The 20,347-nt window shown below is 53.8% G+C and overlaps 2 protein-coding genes across 3 annotated transcripts; one reads left to right on the top strand and one right to left on the bottom strand.

Annotated features, from left to right (window-relative positions):
• Positions 1-280: 280 nt before the first annotated feature.
• On the top strand, positions 281-7,364 carry Pold2 (DNA polymerase delta 2, accessory subunit). 2 transcript variants are annotated; one of them, XM_042702409.1, is made up of 11 exons: positions 281-311; positions 2,795-3,073; positions 4,112-4,233; positions 4,407-4,530; positions 4,873-4,987; positions 5,062-5,260; positions 5,489-5,569; positions 5,701-5,858; positions 6,013-6,140; positions 6,781-6,882; positions 7,129-7,364. In XM_042702409.1, the coding sequence occupies exons 2-11, from the start codon at positions 2,854-2,856 to the stop codon at positions 7,287-7,289; spliced, it is 1,410 nt and encodes a 469-aa protein (XP_042558343.1). In that variant the 5' UTR covers positions 281-311; positions 2,795-2,853; the 3' UTR covers positions 7,290-7,364. The 2 variants fall into 2 exon arrangements, with proteins under 2 accessions (XP_042558343.1, XP_042558342.1); XM_042702408.1 differs by lacking the exon at positions 6,781-6,882 and having other exon boundaries at positions 285-311.
• A 93-nt stretch (positions 7,365-7,457) lies between these two features.
• On the bottom strand, positions 7,458-17,542 carry Aebp1 (AE binding protein 1). Its single transcript, XM_042702396.1, has 21 exons — positions 17,080-17,542; positions 15,108-15,449; positions 14,693-14,764; positions 14,513-14,584; positions 14,315-14,422; positions 14,173-14,241; positions 13,503-13,580; positions 13,297-13,377; positions 13,156-13,209; positions 12,102-12,211; positions 11,893-12,032; positions 11,166-11,250; positions 10,933-11,077; positions 10,755-10,840; positions 10,161-10,284; positions 9,713-9,909; positions 9,458-9,637; positions 8,919-9,270; positions 8,700-8,839; positions 8,497-8,596; positions 7,458-8,290 (listed from the first exon to the last, which is right to left on the bottom strand). The coding sequence occupies exons 1-21, from the start codon at positions 17,324-17,326 to the stop codon at positions 7,698-7,700; spliced, it is 3,375 nt and encodes a 1,124-aa protein (XP_042558330.1). The 5' UTR covers positions 17,327-17,542; the 3' UTR covers positions 7,458-7,697.
• Positions 17,543-20,347: the final 2,805 nt, after the last annotated feature.

The raw sequence follows: 20,347 nt of genomic DNA, 5'->3' as shown, positions 1-20,347 counted from the left end.
CGCACGCGTGGCACCAAAGCTGCCAGTAGGCGTGCGCGAGCGCACAGAGGTGGCTCTGCTGCGCCGCCCCGTGCCGCCCCGCGCGGCTCCGCCCCGCGTTGTTCAGGGAAACAGAGGCGTGGCTCCGCGCTTGGTTTGCATCCAGGGGCTGGGCATGCGGAGATTGGCGGGTTGCGGTGCGCAGCGATGGACGGAGCAGAGCGAGCGATGATTGGTGAGGTGCAGCGAAAGAGGAGTACGTCGATTGGCTGAATGAGGGTCATAGGCGTGGCTAGGAGCGCGGGGATTGGCGGGATGCGGCGCGCGGCGCGGTGAGTGTAGTTCTTCCTAGCGGGATCTTCGTGGGGCTTTGGGTCAGAGCTGGGGACCTCCTGGGTCTGCGGGATCGAATCTCCCAGGGCTTCCACCCAGCTGCGTAGGACTGAGCTGAGGAGGCGGTCCCGGGGTCCAGTGCTTGCCCCTGGTTGGGAACGCCGAGAGGGCCGCAACCACCTGGTGCACGTTTGGTTACATTCAGATTCTCCCTTTGAGCGAACACGTATATTTGAGACCAGAGACGGCAGTAGAGGTGGATCACACGCTATAGAATGTTCACTGTATTTTAAAAAAAATCGCATCAGCCTGTAATCCTAGCTACTCAGGAGGCTGAGATCTGAGGATCGCGGTTCAAAGCCAGCCCGGGCAGGAAAGTCCATAAGACTTTTTTTTTTTTCTTTCTTCTTCTTTTTTTTTTTTTGTCGGTCGTGAGCCAGAACTCTGGGCCTGGGCGCTGTCCCTCAGCTCTTCAGCTTAAGGCGAGTGCTCTACCACTTGAACCACAGCGCCACTTCCGGTTTTTTCTGCTTATGTGGTGCTGAGGAATAGAACCCAGGGCCTCATGCATGCAAGGCAAGCACTCTTGTCACTGAGCCACCTTCCCAGCCCTCCGTGAGACTCATCTCGAATAAACCACCAGAAAACCTGAAGTGGCCGGTGGCTCAAGTGGTAGAGCGCTTGCCTTGGGCTGAAGAGCTGAGGGACAGTGCCCAGGCTGAGTTGAAGCCCCACAACCGACAAAAAGAAATCGTATCAAAAAATGTAAAAGGATGGGCTGGAAATGTGGCTTAGTGGTAGAGTGCTTAGCATGCTCGAAACTCCGGGTTCGATTCCTCTATCACATAAACAAAAAGCCAGAAGTAGCACTGTGGTTCAAATGGTAGCGTGCTAACTGTGAGCAAAAGAAGCTCGGGGACAGTGTCCAGGGCTCGAGTTCAAACCCTAGGAATGGAAGGAAAGGAGGAAGGGAGGGAAAAAGGGAAAGCAAGCAGAAACAAGGAAGCTATGTCTGTTCATGACTACTACATCCAAACTAATACATCCAAATACTTGAACTGTACATGAAAAGCATGTTGTCATATTTATCCATGCCGCAAGTACATGCCAGCTTTTCTGTGTATGGCAACAGTGCAGTTCTAGATACTGGTAATACCTCTAGACATAAAACAACTCAAAACCCTCCTGGAGCCCAGAGTATAGCTGGAGGAGTGAAACAAATTTTAATATATGATTGGTTGGAAGGTAAATGCTGTGGACAATGTACCAGGGGAGAGCTGCAATTATAAATTATCAGAGAGAAGGCAAATTTTGAGTAAAAACTTGGAGGCAAAGATCCAGTGAACTCTGCAGCTGTATGGGAGACCATCAACAGAACTAGAGCGGCCTTTGCTTGCCCTGCTGTGCAAGGCACCCTAGGATAAGGAGTGAGCAGCACTGGGAAGGGAGCAGCAACTGGGCAGTGGCACAGATCTTAAAGGCTATTGTACGGACAGACAGGCTTTATTTGATGAAATTAAGGAGTCTTTGCCAAGTTTTGAGCAAAGTAATGACTATTTTTCTTTGGTTTTAATTCATTTTTAAAATTAATTTGCTGCTTCATTATTAGCTATTACTATTGGACTGTTTATTAAGAAGTATGGCTTCAATCCCAGAGCTTGAGGTGGGTGCCAGGGAGCCAGGTGGAGGCTGGTGTGATTTAAGATCCTGGTAGTTTTCCAGGCAGATATGTAGAGCAGTTAGGGAATGCCTGAACTTGGAGTTTAAGAGAAACATTCCCAGCTTTCCTATCTGGATTAAGTGTTTTATGTTGGGTTTTCTTTGTGGGGGGGTGGGGGAGTGGGCTGGTCCGGTCCTTGGGCTTGAACTCAGGATCAGGTGCTGTCCTTTGAGCTTTTTGCTAAAGGCTAATACTCAACCACTTGAGCCATAGCCCCACCTTTGACTTTTTTGGCAGTTTAGTGGAGATAAGAGACTCACAAACTTTCCTGCCCAGTCTGGCTTCCAACCTTGATCCTCAGATCTCAGCCTCTTGAGTAGCTAGATAGGATTACAGGAGTGAGCCACCGTCCCAGCTTGAATTAGGTTTACATTGCGATATCTGAATCCAGATACAGTATACTGTTCCAGGGGGATATCACATCTGTTCCCCTCATTCCTAATGCCCATTGTACAATGTGGTAGCTTGGATGGGACACTAAGAGAGCTGCTTCCGGGGCTAGAAAGGTGGCTCAGTGGTAGAGCGCTTGCCTTGCATGCCTAAGGCCCTGGGTTCGATTCCTCAGCACCACATAAGCAAAATGAAAAAAGCCGGAAGTGGCGCTGTGGCTCAAGTGGTAGAGTGCTAGCCTTGAGCTGAAGAGCTGAGGGACAGCGCCCAGGCCCAGAGTCCAGGCCCCACGACCGGACCAAAAAAAGAAAGAAAGAGCTGCTTCCTTGGGTTCAGGCAGAGCTGGCAGTAGTGTCTTTTGTGTTCTTACAGTGATCCTCCTGGACCTAAGCACAATTGTCTGTTGGACAGAGCAAGCCAGGAGTGCAGCCATGTTTTCTGAGCAGGCTGCCCAGAGGGCCCACACCCTGCTCTGCCCACCCTCAGCTAACAATGCCACCTTTGCCCGGGTGCCTGTAGCAACTTATACCAACTCCTCACAACCCTTTCGGCTTGGAGAACGAAGTTTTAGCCGGCAATATGCCCACATTTATGCCACTCGCCTCATCCAGATGAGACCATTCCTCGTGAGCCGGGCCCAGCAGCACTGGGGTGAGTGAATTTGGGGTGTACTTCTCCTACAGCCCCAAATATAGAACCAGTACCTCTTCTAACTTAATCTAATTTTTTCTAATTTAATTTCCTTCCCAGTTACCTTACCAAATTAACCATTTCTTTTCAAGATAACAAGAGTTAAATTAATTAATCTGTGAATTGAAAGTTAGGCTTAAAGAGGTAAGAGCTGGGGCTGGGAAGGTGGCTCAGTGGTAAAGTGCTTGCCTTGCATGCATGAGGCCCTGGGTTCGATTCCTCAGCACCACATAAGCAGAAAAACCCAGAAATGGCGCTGTGGCTCTAGTGATAAGAGTGCTAGCCTTGAGCTGAAGAGCTGAGAGACAGTGCCCAGACCTAGAGTTCAGGCCCCATGACTGACAAAAACAAAAAGAGGTAAGAGTTTAGCTCTGGTAGTGACAGTGAATATTTTATTGACAGAAGGAAATGTTTCCCTATCTTCCATGCAAACTACTCAATTGTGTGTCACACCATACCTATAGAGCCCCTCAGCATGGCAGGCCTGGCACCAATGCCATAGTCTTGAGGGACCCCTGTGTTTTCATCGGTATCAACTCCTGACCTGCATTGGTGGCCATGAGTCTTCTAGTCTTCTGTCTCTTGGGAGTACATATGTGCTTTCTTGTTGTCTTGCTTTTTCTCTCCCTACCTGCCCCCACTCCTCTTCTTCCCTCTCCCTCCCTCCTAAAGGCCTGGGCAATACAACCCTTTTTCTTTTCCCCATTTCTTCTTCCTTCATGACTATGGGGGCAAAGCATTACAAGTACTTTCCTGGGTGTCTCAAGACCACAGGTATTTATTCTCAGACAGTTCTGGAAGTCATAGCACCAGTAGGACTAGTTCCCTCTGGAGGTTCAACAGGAGGCTCCTTCCTGCCTCGTCCAGCTCCTAGTGACTTCAGATGGTTCCAGGCTGTGTCCCTGTCCCATCTTACAGAGCTTTCCTGCCTTCTCTCACAGAGGACATTGGGTATCGAGAGTCCAGCTACATCTAGAGCCTCTTATCCCTCTTGTCTAGGCAGTGGAGTTGGAGTGAAGAAGCTGTGCGAGCTGCAGCCAGGAGAGAAGTGCTGTGTGGTAGGCACCCTGTTCAAGGCCATGCCACTCCAGCCCTCCATCTTGCGGGAGATCAGCGAGGAGGTGAGACCTGCCCCAGTAGGCATTGATGTGCCACCTTCCTCCAAGGGCATCAGAGCTGGGCCTGTGCCTGTGGGGACAAGGGAGCAGGTCTAGAAGGGTGAGTGATGCCATCTTAAAACAGAGAAGCTAAGGTGGCTTTGGCCCTGAGGCTACCTCTCATCTCTGCCTTCCAGCACAACCTGCTACCCCAGCCTCCTCGCAGCAAATATATCCACCCCGATGACGAGCTGGTCTTGGAGGATGAACTGCAGCGTATCAAACTGAAAGGCACCATTGACATTTCAAAGGTGGTCACAGGTAGGAGCCCAGCAGGTGGAAAGGGAATCTGAGATGTTGGAGAGATCCAGAAGGGAGCGGTCTGCAAGGTGGTAGGAGTGAAGACAGCCTGTGCATGAAAAACTGGCACCCTAGAGTTCATGGGGAAGTAGGTGTGGGTTCTGGCAAGAGGAGGCTTTCAACGATGGCTCTTCCTGCCTCCATCCAGAGGCTGTGACCCAGGAAGTAGGCATTAGCCCAGAGTCTTTTGAAAAGAGTTCACCAGCATAGCCCAGAGGTATGGGTTGTTTTGCCTGTCTGGCTGATGGGAGAAGGTGGGAGAACCTGGATTCCCTCTCAAGGCCAGACTTCGCCATTCCACAGGAGTAGTCCTGGCCGTGTTGGGCTCTGTGAAAGATGATGGGAAGTTTGAGGTGGAGGACCATTGCTTTGCTGATCTTGCTCCACAGTTGCCTGCACTCCCACTTGACACAGACAGGTGAGAATCCCACTATCTATTTGCAGAGGCTACTTACTTCCTTAGCACCTTTCAGGACCCCATCCTCTCTGCAGGTTTGTGCTGCTGGTGTCCGGGCTGGGCCTAGGCGGAGGTGGTGGTGAGAGCCTGCTGGGCACCCAGTTGATGGTTGACGTGGTGACAGGGCAGCTTGGGGACGAAGGGGAGCAGTGCAGTGCTGCCCATGTCTCCCGGGTCATCCTCGCTGGCAACCTCCTCAGCCACAGCACCCAGAGCAGAGATTCTATCAACAAGGTATGGAGCGGAGCCTCCTGGATGCACTTGGTCTACCTGCTGCCCTGTGGCACTGCTTTCCTGGCATGCAGAACCTTTAAGAAGTTCAGGGTCTGTGGGCACCTCCATATCTACCCTCTGGGGAGTTTGCTCCATTCTCCTCAGTGTTGAGGACCCAGGTGGGCTCCGGCTGTCACTCTGTCCTGAATCCCACTCAGACTTAATAGCCTCCTGGGCTTCTACTCCCAGGCCAAATACCTCACCAAGAAAACCCAGGCAGCCAGCGTGGAGGCAGTCAAAATGCTAGATGAGATCCTCCTGCAGCTGAGCGTGAGTGACTAGGACCTGGTTGGGTTGGGGGTTGGGGAGAAGCTTCCATTAGGTAGGGGGAGGGGGTGGCCAGAGGAGAGACGGGTAGATTCCTTGGGGCCTGTGAACTCTCCCTGCCCTGTGCCCTTCAGGCCTCCGTGCCCGTGGATGTGATGCCAGGGGAATTTGATCCGACCAACTACACACTCCCCCAGCAGCCCCTGCACCCTTGCATGCTCCCACTGGCCACTGCCTACTCCACCCTCCAGCTGGTCACCAACCCCTACCAGGCGACCATCGACGGAGTCAGGTAGACAGTGTGACATAAGGATGGGGCATGGGCATGGGCAGGGCTGCAGAGGGCCTTCCTGGTGTCTGCCTTCCCTAAAAGGTTGGCCTGGGACATCCTGATGAGAGCACCAGGTGGGCTCCCAGACAGGGGTCAGCAGAGCCTTGCTTCACAGGTTCCTGGGGACATCAGGACAGAACGTGAGTGACATTTACCGATACAGCAGCATGGAGGACCATTTGGAGATCCTAGAGTGGACCTTGAGGGTCCGACACATTAGCCCCACAGCACCTGACACCCTAGGTAATAGCTGGGTCACACTGGTGGACAAGGGAGCCAGGCCTGGTTCCCACAGGCTTGTACTAACAGTCTTACACTTATCTATTCTGGAATCCCCCCTAAACTTTTTCTTTTTAATGGGGCTTGAACTCAAGGCCTAGTGCCCTCCCTTAGCTTTTTCCTTCAAGGCTGGCGCTCTACCACTTGAGCTACATCTCCACTTTCGGGTTTTCACTGGTTAATTTGGAGATAAGATGGATTTGTCTGTCTAAGCTTCTAACCACAATCCTCAGATCTTAGCCTCCTGAGTAGCTAGGATTATAAGCATGAGCACCCAGCTTGACTCTAGACTGTCAATTTTATCTATGGCCAAGGCCTGCTCAGAGCTGGAGACCATGGAGATACGCTAGAAGCTTGAGTACCCCCCCCCCCCTCCCCCCCGCTCTCTATAAAGGCAAAGGCAGCAGGGGGTCCACACCTGCTTCTTGATCCATGTGAAAACCTAGTGCCGTATTGGGGTGGGGTGGGGGGAGGGAGTGCTGCTATTAGTATTTAGTGGGAGGAGGTTAAAATGTTGCTACATGATATGTGCAGAGCAACCCCATGGTGGGATTGCCCTGTACAGAGGCTGAGAAGCCCTGCTCAGCACCAGGTCCTTCTCCAGGCTGTTATCCCTTCTACAAAACTGACCCCTTCATCTTTGCTGAGTGCCCTCATGTCTACTTCTGTGGCAACACTCCCAGATTTGGCTCCAAAATTGTCCAGGGTAAGTTTTGCCTTCTCAGGGGCCCAAGGCCTGAGCTCTCACCTGGAGACAGGGATCCTGTAGGAAGACAGCCTGGGATCTGCCTAGTGGCTGACATATTATTTGGGTGGCCACACTGACTGGGTGGGATCTGAGCCATGTGCCTCTGGACAACCCTCCACTGTGGCTCCTGCGTACTTCTGGGGGCTTCTCTGTGGAGTATGCCTAACCCAGAATGTAAGGTGGATCCACACGACTGCTTGGCAGGCCCTGAGGACCAGATGGTGCTGCTGGTAGCTGTTCCTGACTTCAGCACCACACAGACTGCCTGCCTGGTGAACCTGCGCAGCCTGGACTGCCAGCCCATCAGCTTTGCTGGCTTTGGAGCAGAGGATGACGACCTAGGAGACTTGGGGTTGGGCCCCTAACTTGGGCAACTGGACTAGGCATCTGCTCTTCAAATATGAGCCTTGTAAATAAAGCATGAATGTTTGCTAGGCTGAGCCTTGAGCTTCTGAGCATGCCTGGAAGGAGGCCCATGTGGAATCCCCAGTGAGGTTGGCCTCATCTCCCAGGACTGGTCAGAACAGCAGAGATCAGTGCCATGAGCTAGTTTTATTGGTGTGGCCTTGGCTTCCTTGCCTGCTTCTCCCCAAAGGCTGACAGGCAGAATAGGAGCCTCTGTACAGACTCTGGCTCTTGGGTCTGATGGCCTTAGTGTCCCTGGGGGTCCCTCTCAGGGACCTTCCAGTTACTGGTGGCTGCTGTCTGCAGGTGTAGGCTTAGAAGTGCTGCTGTAACTTGAACTGGGCCAGGGTATAAGCGGGACCCTGGTCTCAGAAGTCCCCAAAGTTCACTGTGTAGGTCTCCACTGTCGAGAAAGGATATGTGAGGCCAGTGGCCATCTCTTCCTCTTCCTCTTCTTCAGGCTCTAGCAGGGTCCCAAACTCTGTCCCAAACTCTGTCACCACCTCTGTGTAGGTCTCAGTCTCTGACTCCTCCCAGCTCATAGTAGATGTGGGTGGAGGGTCCCAGGTGCCCCCGGTGGTGCCAGAGTTGGGGGCAGGCAAGGGGAGGGTGGTGAGATCGGGGGAGAGGCTGGGGGCAGGGCCCACAGTGGCATTGAGACGCCGCTGCCGCTGCTGTTCCCGTAGCCGCAGCCGGTATTGCAAGCGGCGCTGCTGCATGCGCCGTTGCTGGGGGGTCATGGGGCGTGAAGGGTCAATGCGCGGAATGGGCCGGTTTCCATTCATGGCCATAATCTCCCGGATGCGCTTCCAGTTGGAGCGAGCCAAGATGAAGTTGCACTGGGTGGCCCCGATATCATAGTCCACGTTGCATGTCTTGGCGCTTGAGGTATAGCCCTCTGCGTGGGCTGTAACGCGGTACTCACCCGGGTTCAAGATGCGCCAGTAATCACCACCACTTGCTGCCCAGGAAAGACAAACCTGGTTGTCCTGGAGCCCCTCAGCTCCACCCTCCCTCCCTGATCCTCCCAAGCCCACCCTCTCCTAGAAGAGGAAGCATGGCCCTGCTGGGTGGCCACACAGATTTGGTCCCTTTTGCTAATGCTACTTGGAATGAACCAGGTGGGCCCACCTGAGAAAGGCAGGTAAGAGTGTGCACATACAGTACCTGTCTTCACACCATGGTTGATGCCGTTCACAGAGATGGTGGCATTGGCAATAGGGATCCCTTGCTCATCTGTCACCACGCCCTTGATACCACGGTGCACCTGTAGAGGGGAAGAGGTACAAGGGACCAAATGAAGACCCCATACTCAGGATCCCACTCTGCCCTAGACTTCACCCTCCCTGGCTCAGCCCCCACTGCCCTACCTGTTCCATGAAGGTGAGTAGGGCCTCCTTGTTGTTCTCCCATTCTCTCGGTAGCTCGCTCTCATGTGGGAACTTGTCACAGCCCAGGTAGATAGACAATTCCAGGCAGTTGGTGTGCAGATAACTGAAGTCATTGATAGCTGTACAGACAAAATCCCATAGTCACCCTCTCCCTGGGGTACAACACCCCTTCTTCCCCAACCTCCCAAGTTTACTTACTTCCAGACCGGGGATTCCACTTTGCTCCATTGACAATGCCCATGCCACTGGTGTAGTCTTGGGCCTGGCACCCTCCTCGGTAGGGTTCAGTCATGGTGAGATGGGCAGAGGCAAAGGAGATGGCCAGCCAGCGGAAGATTGCATGGTCTGGGGTCTCCTGGGCCTCAGATGCCTCTTCATCATCCTCTCCACGGGCAGCTGCCATGGCTGCAGCCAGGAGCTGCTCCTGGCTGGGGGTGCGGGCCATATCATAGGGGTAGGACACAAGCCGCTCACCACCATTCAGATTTGCTCCCAGCACAAAGGGGTTTTTCTCCATCCAGGCAATGATGGCCCGCACCTCTGTGGATACCTGCAGGTAGCCAGCACAGGAGACCAGTGCTCCATCAATGAAATGTAGGAGTCCCTGGCCACAAGTTCTGTGCTCCCTTTGTCCTGTCCTTGCCCTTCTGACTCCTTCTCCAACCTAAGTCTCAGTTCCTGCAGCTCAGCCACTCACCAGCTCCCTCTACACCAAAACTGCTGGGTTTGTTCCTCACCGTGGCATCTGGGGACAGGTAGCGTTCGGGGATGGGCAGGTTATTGTTGGGGACCCGGTAGGGGACCCATTTCCTTTCCTCAGCTCCCCAGAGCACAGAGTTGAGATCCGGAAAGTCCTCAAAGATGTCAAAGCCTTCCTCAGTCCACAGTCCCAGGGCCCAGTTCCCAAACTCAGAGCCCTAGGGAGAGCAGACAGTCACCTTGGTTGCCCATGGCCCCTGCCCCCAGCTACACCTAATTAGTCCCACACCCACCATCTGAGCTGCCACTTCATAGCCATCAGGATTCAGTGAGGGCACCAGGTGGATGCGCGTGTCCTGCACCAGGCTGCGTACACGAGGGTTTCCGTCACGGTACTCGCGGCACAGGTATTGCATGAGCAGTAGCAGTAGCTCTCGACCCAGCACCTCATTGCCGTGGATCCCAGCTGTGTAGCGGAACTCGGGCTCCCCTGGAAGGGCAGTAGCCATAGCAAGCACTCACTTTGGCAAGGTCTGGGGCACCTGAGAAAGAAGGCTTGAAGACAGGCCTGAATCTCTGCAGGAGCTCCCATACCAACTGTACAGGCTGAGGAGTGTGAAGTTCTTGTGCAGTGTGAAGTTGTAGCCTTTAATTCTGTGTGGGAGGAAGCTGAGGCTCCCTCCCATGCAGCACAGAGCCCAAGATACCCAAGGTGTTAGCAAAACACCCTCAGGCCCTTACCCGGCTCATGCTCCCCGGGGTTGTCCGAGATCTCCATGGCATAGATTTTAAGGCCTCGTGAGCTCTTGCCAAGGCTGTATGTGCGGGTAATGGTGGGACACTCCTCGTTCACCACCTTCATCAGCTGGCAGGGAGAGGGCACTGTGTCACTGACCATCCTCCCCCACTGTTCTAGGGGGAAGGACAGACAACCCCAGTCTCTCTCAAGTTTACCAGGACCTAACCTCCTTTCTTTCTTTTTTTTTTTCCCCTGATTTGGGGCTTGGATACTGTCCCTTAGCTTTTTCCTCTCAAGGCTGGCACTCTTGAACTACATCTCCATTCTGGCTTTTTGTTAGTTAATTGAAGTTAAGAATTTCACAGATGCCTCCCCCAATCCCCCCCCCCCCCCCCCCCCCCCCCCCCGCCGCCGCCCTAGCTGACTGAGGATCATGATCCTCAAATGTCAGCCTCCTGAGTAGTAGGATTATAGGCTTAAGCCCATAGCTGCCTCCTTGGAACAAAGAACAGCCAATGTTCCCCTGGAACCCATGGCACTGGGCCTGTCTGGTTGCTCCAGCATGAGGCTTGTCTGTCTGGACACAGGCTTCCAACCTGGCGCATGTCCTTGTAGCTGTGATGCCGGAAGTCCAGGTCATCAGTGGCCACGACTTCATTCTGTGCATAGTAGCTGTGGACAGCTGCAGGGGGGTAGGAGACGGGCAGGAAGGACTCTGTATAAGCTGCCTGTGGGACTACTGCAGGTTACCCCAGCCGGCTCCTCGGTACTCACGGGTCACTGGGCAGCCCAGCACCTCTAGCCGCAGGCACAGGCTGCCATTCCAGGTGAGTGGGTAAATGCGAATAAAGCGGGCCACCACTGGTTCTGGGAGCTCACTCAGCACAGGTGTGTCCTTATCCACATTCCCATGGAAGGTCTGAAGAGGGACAGGCCTCAGTGTAGCTGCTCCCAGGTTTTCCCCCAACCCAGATGACAGGAGCAGGGTAAAGGGTTTGGGCACCCACCATTTCTTCATAGCCATTGGAGTACATCACCCACGTCTGGCTGTCGTTGCTGAAGCCCACAAAGAAGCTGGTCACGAAGTCATCACTGTGGAACAGATATGGTCAGGGCAAGGCTGCTCTTAAGCCTCTGGGCCCCTTTTCTGAGAGAGCAGAACTGTGGAACATGGTCTGAGTATCAGGAGCCAGGTCTCAGGCCTATTTGTATGCATGAGCAGTCTGTTAACTGATTTTGTATGACCATCTGAACATAGAGACTGACTAGCCATGGCTGAAGGGTGCAGTTTGCTGTTGTTATTTTGCAATTCTGGGGATTGGACTCAGTGTCTCACACTTGCCAGACAAGCAACCTACTACTTGAGACACATACACCCCAGTCCATTTATTTCTAGGGCTTTGTTTTTCCCCCAGATATGGTATTTTGGGGCTAGCTTTTCCTGAGCCAGTCTTGAACTGTGTTCCTTTATCTTTGGAATAGCTGGGAACTCGGATGTCTACCAACACTTGTGGCTTGCTTTTGAGATTAGGTCTCAGGGACTTTTGCACAGCCTGGCCTCAGACTTCAGTTCTTTCTCTGCTTTCTGAACAGCTAAGATTACATATGTGCGAAACACTCATACTGGGTTTTTCTACCCTTCCTGGGCCAGCTCAAGGGCCAACTATAATGTCCCCAGTGGGCCTGAGAGCAGTGCTAGAGCCTTGCCCACCACTCGAGCACCCATTTACATACTGGATGCTGGAGTCCCGGCCCTGGGTGATGATGCCGGTGAACCGGGTTGTCCTTCTGGTGTCCACCTCAATCCACTGGGTCTGTGAGTCATCCTCGGCACACCAGGCCCCATCATAGTAGTCATCTTCATTGGCACCAGCCTGTTGAAGGGGAGGCTGAGCATGGCAGAAGAGCCCTTGCCTGCCTGAGTGGGCTGTTTGCTCACCCACCTGAATATTGAGCCGGCCACGCTGTGCTCCGAGGCCATGACGCAGCATGGAGGAGGCTCGGATTTGGTTGTCCTCAATGCGGTGTGACTCCATTCCAATGGGTGGGCACTCTGAGGACATATACCCCAGGAAGGTGGCTTGGGAGCTTGACCCTCCACCAATCCAGAGCCAAGGAGCTGGCAGTCCCCATTACCTCACTTTAGAGGAGCCAATCAGAGGTCAGATTTGCAGCTACTGGCTTTGAATACTGCAGACTTCACCCACCTGGAGGGGACTCAGACCCAGATCAGAAGCCCCATTGCCCACTGCCTGCTTCCCCACTTGCTGGGCTTTAGCTGCTTCAGCTGGAGACTGGACTGATGACACTTGGTTTTCAGACTCAGGGATAAATCCCAGGCAAAACCATTGCAGGGCCCAGTTCATTGCCAAAATTCACCCAGATGAGGACAGCTGCACACCAGCCTCACCTCACAGGGACACCTGTGAAGGCAGCTAGAGCACCTCACTTTCTATCCAAGGCCCTAGATTTCCCCACCAACAGCCAATCTCTGCCTCGGGCAGCAAGCCATCTGTAGGTCAGAGCATAGCTAAAGCCAAGCAAGGATGTTCTTGGCTCCTTGGCCTCTCCTTTCGGTGCTGCAAGAATCTTAAGTTCAGCTGAGCACCTGTAATACTAGCTACTCAGGGAGTTGAGATCATGGTTTGAAGCTAGCCCAGGCAGACAAATCCTAGAGACTTATTTCCAATTCACCAGCAAAAAAGCTAGAAGTGGAGGTATGGTTCAAGTGGTAGAGGGCTAACCTTGAGCAGAAAAGGCAAAGCAAGAGTGAGGCCCTCAGTTCAAGCCCCAATATTGGCATGTATGTGTGCACAGATGCATAAGCATGTGTGTGTGTGTGCGCGCATGCGCGCACACACACACGAATCTTAAAGGAAAGTCTTTTGGGGACCTAAATCCCCATCAAGAAATCCATGCTTACATGTGTAACCATGAGCAAATCACTGCTGATACCTCCACCCTGTTGCTCACCAACACACCACCAGCCCTACTCACTGATTTTCTCCACTGGGGTCCACTCCTCCTCCAGATCATCACCCTTCTGGGATCCTGTCAACAAGGAAGGGAGAGGTGGAGCCAAGGGCCTGAGTCAATATGCATCCAGATGCTGCCCCATGGAATCAGCATGTTACATACCTTTGTGGTCCTTGCCCTTCACCTCAGTCCATTTGTCCTCTGTCTCCTCCTTGGGGCTACTGCCCTCCTTTTTGGGTTTCTCTGGAGGGTGCAAGGAAGAGGAGGCTGGTCAGCCTGGCCCTGGGCTTGTGAGGGTGGTCAGACTGAGCTGGGGCACACCAGAGTGGGAGGAAGAACTGGCCTTAAGGGTGACTGGTCCCACTCACTCAGCTCTTCCTTCTCTTCATCTGTCTCCTGTCCAGGGTCAGGTTTCCGTGGTGGGGGATGCGGGAAGTAATAGTCCACTGCAAGGAGAAAACTAAGTATAGGAGGCCCTGAACCTGTGCTAAAGCCTCTGGGACAAGGCTGGGCTGGGACTGAGGGGAGAGAGGCAGAGAACTTGGGAAGTCAAATGAAAGGAATAAAACCCTGCTGAGGTCACCAGCCTGTCCCCTCCCCACCCCACCCCCACTCCCCCGCCAGGAAAGGAAGAATCCAGGCTGGGCAGCGATTGGCACCAGGGCAGGAATCTAAGTGATATCTGGTGTCTGTGGTCTTGAGATCTGATGCAGGACCAAGGGTTAGAACCACGATGGGGGCTGTGCCTAGGAGAAAGGGAATCTGAAGGTTCCCTCAGGCCCTGGGAAGGGCAGGGAGAGCGCTAAGGGAGTGAAGTACAGGAAGGTGCTTGGGTAGGACAGCTGGCAGTGAGCTAGTAGAAAGGAGTGAAGACCATAGGACAGGGAACCTACACTGGATGATGGGACTGAGAAGGCCTAGAAGCCTGACCACATTCACAGCCCTGGCGTCCATTGGTCTGCACCCCATGGACTTAGGCACTGGATACTCACTGTCATCATAGTTGGGGATCACGTAGCCAAGGCACTGGATACTCACTGTCATCATAGTTGGGGATCACGTAGCCATCCCCATAATCTGGGGGCAGCAGAGGCTTCAAAGGTGGCTCTATGGAGATAAGGAGGTGGGAGTGGGCCAGAGCACCTCCCTGTGCCCCTCCCCCCTCTGCACCCTGTCTTACGGTTGTCCTTTCCCTGGAGCTCCTCAGCCTTCTCCTCAGGGCGCTCAGGCCAGAACCTCCTCCTGCTAGGTGGTGGCCTGGGCCGCTTCTGGCGCCGGATATACTCAACTGGGAAGGAAGCAAGCTCTGAGACATGGCCTCAAGCAGAAGCATCTGTGCCCAGGCCAAGCTCTGATCCATACCAGGGGGGCTACTCACAGTCTTCATAGTCCTCCCTCTCTATCTGGTCATTGTAGTCCAGTGTGGGCACCTCCGTCTCCTCCTCTGGCTCTGAGGGGAAGATGCCAGTGGCTGCCTGACTGTTCTACCCAGGCCCATTCTGGGTACTTCAAGCTTGAAGGTCATTAGCCTGAGGCCAAGAGGATGTCAGCCACTCACCAGGCTGAAGTTCCCGGGCTCCCATTTGGGTTTCCTCTCCTTGACCCTGCCAGGTGTTTGAGGAGGCCTCCCCTGCAATACAGACCCCCAGATACAAATGTTCATGACCATCTCCCCAGGCCCTGGGGATAATGTTTTCATACACTGTGCCACACGTGGGGGACTCCTGGGGAGCATTGCCATAGGCTTCTGCCACTGAGCAAGGGAGAAAAAGAACCTGTGAGCTCAGAGGAGAGGACAGAATGCCAGCTGCTAAGTGTTCTCTCTGCCCAAGAGATACTGAAGCCCTGAGGAAAGTCCACAATAATGCAGAGGCTCCAGAGCCTACCTTGTCTGTAGAAAGCAGGGTCCCAGGAATCTACTCTCACCCACCTTTCCCCCTGAACACATAAGCCCAGAATAGCTTAGCACAAACCTCCTTCCTGGGGTGACTCTTCAGGGCCAGGACTGGGTGGCGTGGGCAGTGGCCACTCTAGGGTTTCTAGGGGGGCTGGAGTATGGGAGAGTTTCTTCCCTAACAGAGGCTTCTTGGTGGCTTTGGGTGGCTTCTCTTTGGGTTTCTTGGTGGCCTTGGGTAGCTTCTCCTTAGGTTTCTTGGTGGCTTTGGGTGGCTTCTCCTTGGGTTTCTTGGTGGCCTTGGGTGACTTCTCTTTTCCCTTCTTGGGTAGCCTGGGAGCTTCCAAGGGCTGTTTGGTTGTCTTGGGGCCTTTGTCCTTCTTCCCTTTCTTCCCTTTGTCTTTAGCCTTTTCTGGAGACCCTGTCCAAGACAGAGATGTAGATCAAACAGACAAGGCCTACTGCATCCCCATGTGGTCCTTCAAGATTCCTACAACTTGGTCACAGAGGCTCTTGCTGGTCCCCAGTATAGACAGGAAACAGGCTAAGCACTTACCCAAGTGGTAAAGCTGGAACTTTCTATCTGAAAGTCTAGGGCTGCCAACATCGCATGTCAGCCTCTCTCAAGATAGCATGTGACACTCAGTTTCCAGGGAGAGGCCACCCATCCCCTGCCAAGACCTCTACTGAGCCCACTCCCTCATGTATCCACTTGCCAATCATGGAGCTCTATTCTGCGCTGGGCATGGAAGGCACATGAGTGACTGAGCCATCTAGGCCTGAAGGAACAACTGTCCTCCCCGTAAACTACCCCAACAAAGTAAAGGTCATGGAACTTGGCCTTCTCTGAGATGTCCTTCCTATAGAGAACCTTTCTGTAGGTTTTGTGGGTTGTTTGTTTATGCCGGCACTGGGGCTTGAACTCAGGACCTGAGCTCAAGGCTTTTTGCTCAAGGCAGGAGCTCTATCACTTGAGTCATAATTCCATTTGTGGCTTTCTGCTGGCTAATTGGAACTAAAAGTACAGACTTTTCTGCCTGGGCTGGCTTTGAATTAAAAACCTCAGACCTCTGCTTCCTGAACAGCTAGGATTACAAGCATGAGCTGCTGGCTTTCTGTAGGGTTTAAAGCCCCAAAAGAAGGAGGAAGGTCTGGGGTAGATGGAAAGAAGGACCAATAGAGAGCCCTGGAGGTCACACAAAAGACAGAGGGACAAGCAGGAAGCTTTGTCACTACTGTAGCATGTCAAGGACTGTAGAAGTATGGACCCGAGGTGGGACTAACAAGCAGGACCTGTGAATGCTGCTGAGAATCTCATGGGGAATCAAAGACACGAGGGCAGTTTGGCTAAAATCCAGGAAGTTATAAAACACAAGCAGAAGTAGGACTGCTTCAACATTCAAGAGCCAGGAAAGACCTACAGCTGGGACTGCAGGGGGTGGAGGGGAGGGCTGCTGCCCTCAGGAATGAGGAATGGTGCCTTACTGTCTCCTGGGAGAGAGATCACAAGCTCTTTTGCCATCCTCCAAAGGGCTACAATAAACAGCCAAAACTGACTGACAACTGATTACGTAAGAGGCACCGGGTGACCTGCCTCAATCTAACTCTCCACTGCCCACTTTCACCTGCAAGTTTGGAGGGCAGAGATCTGCACCTACCTCCCCTGCCTGTTTGCTTCTGAGACCAGAGGTCTAGGGCAGGAAGCCTAGAGACCACAGAAAGACTGAAAGCCCATGGGAATGGCAGGTTGTTGATAGCATAATTCCCCCTGTGGCCCAGGCCTAGATCCTTTTAGGGTTTGGGGATGTCAGGATAAGCGACTAATTCCACAGGTCCTCCCAAAGCACCACAACACTCCGCAGCGGACATGCCTGAAGGTCCCCAGGCTCCACGCCTGGCACCGGGTCCCACGTGGGAGAAGGGATGAGCGGGCCATTCCTCATTGAGAGCAGCCGGGGGCGGGGGAGGGGGGGGGAGGTAGCCAGGCCCTCAAGAGCCCTGCGCCCCGTGGTGTCAGCCTCCAGTCCCCACTTCTCTCAGGAGGCGCTCACCTTCTGCGGCCGCCCTCGGCCTGCCCCGCTCCTGAGCTTTGCGGGCGCGCTGGGGGGGCTCCAGGGGCGGCAGAGCCTCCACGTCGTCTTCCCGGGGCTCAGGCTCAGGCTCCAACTCCGAAAGGAAGCCTTCGAGGAACTCCTCGATCTCGTCGTCGGTCAGCACCGTCTGCGGGTCCCCCCCGGGGCACAGGGCCAGTAGAGCCAGGAGGCTGCCGAGCAGGGGCGCAGGGCGCACGGCCGCCATGGCCCGGCACGGGTGCGGGACAGGGGTGTCGGGGGTGGGGCGCTGGAGGCCCTGGCGGGAGCGGGGAGGGAATCGGAAGGGTGGAGGAGTTGGGGGCTCCGGGAGGGCGTGCCGCGGAAGGATGCGGGGTGGAAAGGGCCGGGCAGGGGGTCTCGGGAGAGAAAGTGGGTCCAAGGACCTCAGGGCGTTGGCTGCAGTCGGGCCCTGCGGCCCCGCGTGGCTGGCTCCCGCGGCCCGCCCTCCGAAGTGCTGGCGGGGCCGGGGCGGGGGCGCCCGGGCTTCCGGAGCCGGAGCCGGTCCCCTCCGGGGGGCGGGGGAGGAGCTGGGCTTGAACCTTGGGCTGCGGGAGGGAATGGGCGGGACAGGCTCGGAACTGGTCAGAGCGCGAACTCAAGCGGAATTCCTCCTGGGCGGAGGGTCTGCAGGCCTAGAGGAGGGAAAGACGGGCGGGAGGCCGAGCGAGGGCTGAGGGGGCTATGCCCCTGCTCCGCTGTGCCCTCCGCACGCCCCGACCGAGTTCGGGGCCCACTGCATCCTTCCCGCGCTCTGGAGTCCCGGTGGCCTGGTTTTTCAGACTATCACCTGCTGCACGCCAGTGCCACCCCGCGTGGGGCCAGCCCCTCTGCTCCGCTGAAAGTACAGCAAGCTTGAGGAAACAATGGAAAATCATCTACGTGTTTTCCTGTGGGTAGGACCCCACGTAAAGGCATGCCATCACCCCTGGAACCTAACCTGGACATATATTTTTCTCCTTGCTCTTACCAGGACCCATTAAAAAAAAAAAAGAAAAAAGAAAACAGGCTGGGAATGTGGCTCAGTGGTAGAGTGCTGCCCAGCATGCATGAAGCGCTGGCTTCCATTCCTCAGTACCACATACACAGAAAAAGCCAGAAGTGGCGCTGTGGCTCAAGTGGTGGAGTGCTAGCTTTGAGCTGAAGAGCTGAGGGACAATGTCCAGGCTCTGAGTTCAAGCACCAAGCCTGGGAAAGAAAGAAAGAAAAGGAAGGAAGGAAGGGAGGGAGGGAGGGAGGGAGGGAGGGAGGGAAAAGAAAATCTCGGTAGCACCATCTATCACATGCCTCCAGAGGGTGCTAGACTAGTCTTAGAGCATTCCCTATCTATAGTGGTACTATCATGGTGCCAGCCAAAGGAGATTTCTCATGAGCCTGGTTTGTGCCATAGCTTCTAGAAGGTCAAATATTAACCCCAAGTGGTTATCATGGCTTAGGCCAGAGCTCCAAGAATATTCACTCTTGAAGGAATGAGGAAGCAAGATAAAACACACTTGTGTTTTTGCCATAAGGTCAGCTGCAGCCAGCCCTAAACCAAGATTGTCTGTGGTCCTTTGGCTCCACAACAGAGCCAAATAGGAGCTCTGAAATGATTGTGCAAAGTCTGGACCCCAAACTTTGCCTTCAGCAAAAAAATTTAGGAACAGCATCTAGGCCCTGAGTTCAAGCTCTATGACCAATAAAAGAAAAAGAAAGCCCCTGGACCCTGACCCCACCTACCCTAAGCCAGATGGAATAAGTGGGAGCCAAGGAGGCCCAGAATTGCTCCCTGTGAAGGGGAGGTCCCTCAAAGGCCTTGCCTTTGTTTTGCCTCTGGCTTTCCTTAAGAAGGCAGAGGTGTCGTATCAAGAGCTGAGCCCTGGGGTCAGTCCTGGGTCTGCCCCTCCTAGCCATCTGACCTCAGCAAATGACCTAAGTTCCCACCTCTACTTAAGGGGGATCATGTGTGTTCTGGGCTTAGCACATGTGTTCAGCCCTCATACACTCCAGCTGGCTCTTGGCTCTCATAATTTGCCCTGGAAACCAATTTCAATTATACATACAACAGTCCAGGCTTTCACATTAGTCCTACAGCCAGACCTTGACCTGAAAACTGACCCTAGTCTTGTCTCAGTCATAGCAAGGATGAAACAAGTCTGACCCACCACCATCCCCTACAAACCTCTGAATCATCATGCTCAAAACTGGTTCTGGGAATTCGCTCTGCTGTTCTTGGTCTAGTGTATCACGCTAGAGGCCAGAGACTGGCTGAGGACCTCACTTCCCTGAAAACGGCTAACACATGGATTGCATTTGGGTCTGGAAGCCTCTGCCAGGGAAAATAGAAACCATTTAGAAAATGAAGAAGAAGAAAGAAGAAGAGGAGGAGAAGCAGGAGGAGCAGGAAGAGGAGGAGGAGGAGGAAGAGGAGGAGGAAGAATAACAACAACAACTAAAAAGCTGCATTGAGTCACCAGCAGGAACATGAACAGAAGCCCCTGTGGGAAACTGGCCCCAGGAGGACCAGGAGTTAGGGGGCCTTCCTTCACCTCCTAACTAGGTAGTAGAGAGGGCAACTTCCTCCTCTTGATCCCTGCTTGGCTTAAAGATGTGACCCCAGGACATCATTTTGTCCTGAGTTCAGGGCTCTGCTTGGGTCTGAGGGCAATTACAGGACTTGTGAGGGGACCCCTGACCTCTACTGAAGAGCACATCATCTAAGTCAAACTCCCCAAAGACACAGCCATGGCTAGTCAGGGAAATGGGAGACTCATAGTCTCTGGGTCCAAGAGTTCTCAGAGGCTTCAACATCAAACAAAGGTAAAGCAAGATCATTTTTGCCATAGGTCAAGGACAGCTGCATCCAGCAGCTGGATAGGGTATCTGAATCCATAACCAAGTCCTCTCCAGAATGAACCCACCTTCCCTTCAGTGTCTCATGTGCATTTGGAAGGATCTGATTCAGAGACCTCCACAGATGACTCCTCCATGGTGTGGAGTAGGAGGAGAGCTCTGAGAAGAGCAGAGGAAACAGGTCTGAGGGAAACAGGAAAGATAAGAGAAGGATGTGGGCATCAGCTGATGTGTCCTGTGACACCATTGAGTGTCATTGAAGATGAACCCTGCCAAGATGGCCACCTACCAAAGAAAAGCCAGGAGAGGGAGGGAGGGAAGGAGAGAGAGAGAGTAGAGAGACAGACAGACAGACAGACAGACACACACACACACACACACACATACATATACCACA

This window comes from Dipodomys spectabilis, unplaced genomic scaffold, assembly GCF_019054845.1.
Source record: "Dipodomys spectabilis isolate Male_0828 unplaced genomic scaffold, ASM1905484v1 ptg000322l, whole genome shotgun sequence".
In the NCBI taxonomy this organism is placed as follows: Eukaryota; Metazoa; Chordata; class Mammalia; order Rodentia; family Heteromyidae; genus Dipodomys; species Dipodomys spectabilis.
This window is presented reverse-complemented; position numbering and strand designations above follow the sequence as displayed.